Below are 5,854 nucleotides of genomic sequence, written 5' to 3' on the forward strand. Positions count from 1 at the left end.
TCCGTCTCTACTAAAAATACAAAAATTAGCTGGGCATGGTGGCACGTGCCTGTAGTCCCAGCTGCTCGGGAGGCTGAGGCAGAAGTATGGCGTGAACCCGGGAGGCGGAGCTTGCAGTGAGCTGAGATCACGCCACTGCACTCCAGCCTGGGCAACAGTGCAAGACTCCGTCTCAAAAAAAAAAAAAAAATTAGCCAGGTGTGGTGGTGCACACTTGTAGTCCCAAGTTACTCAGGAGGCTGAGGCAGGAGGATCACTTGAGCCCAGATGTCCAAGGCTGCAGTGACCCATGATCATATGACCGCATCCGGCCTGGGTAAAACAGTGAGACCCTGTGAAAAAAAGAGAAAAAAAGAAAAAAAAAAGGATTGCTAGAATTCAGAGAAATGCGTTTACTGATTTCTTAAAAGGATATTTTAAAGGATACAAATAAACAACTAGATGAAGAGATACATAGGGTGAAGTCTGGAAGAGTCTGAAGTACAGGAGCTTCCATCCTTGTGGAGCTGGGGTGCAACACCCTTCCAGCATGTGAATGAGTTTTTATTCACCTTCCTGTCAGCCTCCACGTGTTCACCTATCTGGAAGCTCCTGAACCCTGTCCTCTTGGGCCTTTCATGGAGACTTCATTGGATAGGCATGATTGACAACCACGTAGGAATGTGATTGGACAAAAAGGACATGGTCTAAACCCAGTAAGGCCTATCTCTTCAGATTCTTCTTGGCCTCTCTGTGCAGCATTCCTTCCTCCAGGGTACAGGGCAGGACCCTCTATGGATCAAGGGTGTTATGACCCACAATCAGATTAGAGTCCTGCCTTGGCTGGGTGAAAGGAGAGCAGGTCAGAAAGATTCTGCTTCCTGAGGCCTTCTTCTGAGGCCCAAAGTGCCCTAACATTATGACAGAAGGCTATGAAACAAGGGCTATGGGAGTTATAAGCCAGGAATCATGGACAAAAACCTATATAGTTAGATGATGGATGGATGGATAGATAGATGGATGGATAGATAGATAGATAGAGAGATAGACAGACAGACAGACAGATAGATAGCATAGGGTATAACCTCGTGGGGTTTTGTGGGGGGCAATTAAGGTGATGGCTGTAAAGTGTTCAGTGCTGGGATTTCCCTTTCAATCCTCATGGCTGTGCCCTAACAGGGAGCAGATGTCCTGCTTGCCAGAGAGGATATAAGCCCTGTCTAAGCCTCACTCACTTAGTGATTGTAGAGAGGTCCTTCACGGTTCATTTTCCTTTCTCATAGGAGCTTAAGGATACCCAAGTGACCCAGGCTCAGATTACATTCAGGCTCGCTAAGGGTGGCTGCTAAACCACCCTTTTACACCCACTCTCTCCTTTCTCTCCTCCTTACCAACTAACAGAAAGCAGCATTCTATCTAGTCATTTACAGCTATTATTGCTTAATACTTAAAGGATCAAGGGAAAATGGGCGTTTTCAAAGGCTTCAGAAAGGTGTCATAGGCAGCCTCCTTACCTGGAAATCTTTATTTTTGGTGGGTGTTTTGACAATGTATATAGATTTTATTTGTTTGTTTGTTTAAGTAGGACAGAGGAACCAAAAAGAGTTTACAGTTTGGCTTTTTGCTCCTTGCATACAATTCAAACAGCATGAAATAAAGTAACTCTTAATTTGAAAAAAAAAAAGTGGGTTGTCACATCAACAGGGACTTAAACCTAGTATGAGTCAGGAAGTCAGGAAGTCAGAACACCCGGTTCTGATCATAACTTTTACTACCTATGTGACCTTGAACAAGGCACTTAACCCCCAAGTGTGGTTCCTAGACCAACAGCATCGGTATCACCTGACAGCCGTTTAAAATGCATAACCTGGATCCTCACCCCAGACATACTGAATATGAATCTGCCACTTCCCAATAGCCCCAGGTGTTTGGTATAAACATTAAAGTTTGCAAAGCCCTGGTCATGAGCCTATTTCCTGTTTGGTCAAATGGGGATGGTATGACCCACCTGAACATCTCACATGGTTGTGATGAAGCGCAGATGAGATAATACATGTAAACATTATTTTATACTGCAAAGTACTACACAAATGCCAAGAATTAAAATGCCTCTCGATGTGAAAGATGGAGAATGGTAATTGTGTTATTGTATAAAATGCTTCTCAGTTAATGGTAATCACTGTAATGGGATTGGCCTTTCCTGATCTTTGCTCATTATGCTCTAATAATATTTTCCAGATTATGACCTTTCGAAGATGAGAGACTTCATCAACAAACAAGCTGATGCTTATGTGGAGAAAGGCATCCTTGACAAGGAAGAAGCCGAGGCCATCAAGCGCATTTACAGCAGCCTGTAAAAATGGCAAAAGATCCAGGAGTCTTTCAACTGTTTCAGAAAACATAATATAGCTTAAAACACTTCTAATTCTGTGATTAAAATTTTTTGACCCAAGGGTTATTTAGAAAGTGCTGAATTTACAGTAGTTAACCTTTTACAAGTGGTTAAAACATAGCTTTCTTCCCGTAAAAACTATCTGAAAGTAAAGTTGTATGTAAGCTGAGATTTTGTATACAGAATCTTTATTTCCTCATAGACTTATATTTTATAATCAGAATATGTTGCTTTGAAAAAGCCTCTAATGGACTGACCTGAAAACTCACCCTTCTTCCACTGTCTCATCCACATAAGCACTCCCTGAAGAATTAAGGGGGTTCTGTTTTCAAGGCATGCCAGGTACTAAAGCACCTTGCAGAGTGTGTCTGTTACAAGATGTCGTTTCCACTAGCAGTTCCCTTTGGGGAGTTGAAATAAATTCACATTTTCTCAAAGTCTCATAGCTTTGGAGGAGCCATCTGCTTTTTTGGCTGCTCTTTTTAGCTGGCTTTTTATTAGGCCCAGTGACATAAAAAGGATCCAGGTAAATGGGTATAGGATTTGCTGGATTTACTAACAATTTCCCCCTGTTCTTAACATTTCCTATTAGTGACTTTTCAGACACTGAGTTTACTTATAAAGAGAGATATTTATGTACTCTCTAAGAAGACAAATGAGGTCATAAACACTGCATAAAGCAAGGTAAAAATGTATGCCACATCTCAGTTATCTAAACTAGATTAGATCCAAGCCAAGGTTTCTCAACAGAGAGCAAAGGGCCAGGCAGTAAGGTAGAAAGAGAGATAAAAATCATTCCTTCCTTGTGATCCAAAGCTGGTAGAGCAGCTTTCCTGGAGGAAAAGGTTAATGAACTTCAGGTGCCTGCAACTCAGCCCCCACCACAAACACAGCCCTGGAAACATACAGTGGCCCAAGGTCCTCTCGAAATGTTAATGGTTAATGTTCCCAAACCAGAGAATGCTTTGAAAATGTATTATTCAGTGTAAATTAATTACATACATATTTTTCTATATATTTGTTTCAAACTGTAAAAATAACATAATGCTTTGTGTATTAGTGAGAGGTGAAGCCAGCTGGACTTCCTGGGTCGAGTGGGGCCTTGGAGAACTTTTCTGTCTTACAAGAGGATTGTAAAACACACCAATCAGCGCTCTGTAAAACACACCAATCAGCGCTCTGTAGCTAGCAAGAGGTTTGTAAAATGCACCAATCAGCACTCTGTAAAACGCACCAATCAGCACTCTGTAAAATGCACCAATCAACAGGATTCTAAAAGTAGACAATCGCAGGGAGGATTGAAAAAAGTGCACTCTGATAGGGCAAAAACGGAACATGGGAGGGGACAAATAAGGGAATAAAATCTGGCCACCCCAGCCAACAGCGGCAACCTGTTCAGGTCCCCTTCTGCTGTGGAAGCTTTGTCCTTCTGCTCTTCACAATAAACCTTGCTACTGCTCACTCTTTGGGTCTGTGCCATCTTTAAGACTATAACACTCACCGCAAAGGTCTGTGGCTCCATTCTTGAAGTCAGGAAGACCACAGACCCACCGGCAGGAACCAACTCTGGACACATTGGCTGTCACTGTTTCAAATGGTCTTTGACACCTGAATTGCTGTCCTGAATGCCCCCACCTGGTATCCTACCTTTTGGTGGGGACTGTGGGGGAAAGGCTGGTTTCTTCTCCCATCCTCTCCAGAGAGTTGCAAAAAACAAACAAAAACCAAAGCCTGACACACACACACGAACTAAACTCAGTATGTTCTAGAGAAGCCACTACCCATCTGTTGAGTGGGGAGAGGGAACTAAAAACACCTTTGCCCAAATAACACTTGCCAAAACACAGTGAACCAGACTGTTTCCATGAGTCATCTTTGATAACATGACTGACTCTAATTCGGCCATACCCAAACAGGCTGCGTGTCCTTCAGACAATAAACTGGTGCTGGCCAAAGCATTTTATCCATTCACTTTTCTATAATGTATCTAAACATGCAGTATTTTTAAAAATAAGAAATGTACTTAGGGAGTTTATTGTGGTTCTCAAAGCACATTGGCATTCATTAGCTCCTATCCATAACCAAAACAAAAGGAACATCATGAGTCCCATTTTATGAAACAGGAAACTGGTTCACAAAGGGAACAAAAGCACAGGATATGCTCCAGCTCGTGCGGCCAAAAAATGGTAAAGTTGGGATAGAACGTAAGTTTCTTGTCTCTCAGCCCACTCTAGTGATTCTACGTGCAAGGCAGGGACTAAAGTAGTCAGTCCAGAATAGTTCAACTGTGGCCACAAAGAATTCCAAGTTACTAGTAACTTGAAGATGACCAATGTTTTGGCTAGAGAATGCTAAGAGAGACCTTAGGCAAAAATAAAATACTCAGAAAAAAATGTTTTTGAGATTGTGGTCTTAATTTCAAATTTGAGCTCATGTTACGTCTTTTGGATTACTCTCAAATTTCAGAACATTTTATGTTAAATAGCATGATAACTCTACATTTTTAATGGTTCCTAGGCCACCACAGATGTTTGTTTGAACCTTTTCTTACATACATACCTGTTTTCCTTCCCTTATTTTTTTCATTTAGGTCTCTCTTCATCCAACTAACTCCCCACAGTTCAGGTAGTGAATACAGGAAAACAGCAAAGCATGATCAAGAGAGTACCCTATTTCAAAGATGCTATAACATGAGAAAAAAAAAGACAAGACACAGGGATTATATATATTAGGAACAAACAAGAAAATCAGCAAGACAGGGGCTGACAGCTACTGTTTCCCATTGATGCAGCACTTAGATATGTGCAGTTCTAATTCTGCAAGCTCTGACGCATTAACACCTAAGGGCACTTGTTTCTTGCTTAATGGATGACCTGGAGAAGCAAGACAGGGGGAAAGAAAATGAGAGAAGATGAAAGAAAGAGAGAGGAGAAAAAAATAACAAAAAGAAGAAAGTGAAACTATTTTTGCTATGCTGGGATGGGGTAAATATGAGGAATTTTTGTGGAAGCCTAAAGATTTATTTAATCTAACAGTTGAACAGAAATTGAGACCAAAACAATATTTAATTATAAATGATATATTGCTTAAAGTGTACTACTGTAATCTATATATATAATAAAGACCAATTAAATTATGGGAATAAAAATCAATTCAAATAAGTACAGGACTACCAAACACTCATAAAGTAACTTAGCAATGAAATCTATACTAGAATTCTGCAATATAATGTCAGATTATGGTATTATTTATTTGTTCTTTTGATTTATTCCATGTTTTCACCATATCTGAATCACATTAGGTCAATGAAAATGCCAAGATTACTAGTAATTATAATTGTTTTGCTTTTAGATTATGAATACTTTTTTCAAAATTGTATTTATAATAATAAAAACCATTAAAGTGAAGAAGGAGCTGTCACCATTTAAATGTATAATTTAAAAGTCAATTTTATTTTCTCATTTGTTAAAAAAAAAAGGAGAC

The 5,854-nt window shown here is 40.1% G+C and overlaps 1 protein-coding gene across 1 annotated transcript in view; it reads left to right on the forward strand.

Annotated features, from left to right (window-relative positions):
- The window catches only part of SCG3 (secretogranin III), a 39,654-nt gene extending 35,822 nt beyond the window's left edge, over positions 1-3,832 (forward strand). Inside the window, exon 12 of the mRNA XM_054451714.2 lies at positions 2,218-3,832. Coding sequence (XP_054307689.1) covers positions 2,218-2,336 — 119 coding nt within the window. The 3' untranslated portion in view covers positions 2,337-3,832. The remainder of the gene's footprint in view (positions 1-2,217) is intronic.
- Positions 3,833-5,854: the final 2,022 nt, after the last annotated feature.

Source organism: Pongo pygmaeus, chromosome 16 (assembly GCF_028885625.2).
Source record: "Pongo pygmaeus isolate AG05252 chromosome 16, NHGRI_mPonPyg2-v2.0_pri, whole genome shotgun sequence".
In the NCBI taxonomy this organism is placed as follows: domain Eukaryota; kingdom Metazoa; phylum Chordata; class Mammalia; order Primates; family Hominidae; genus Pongo; species Pongo pygmaeus.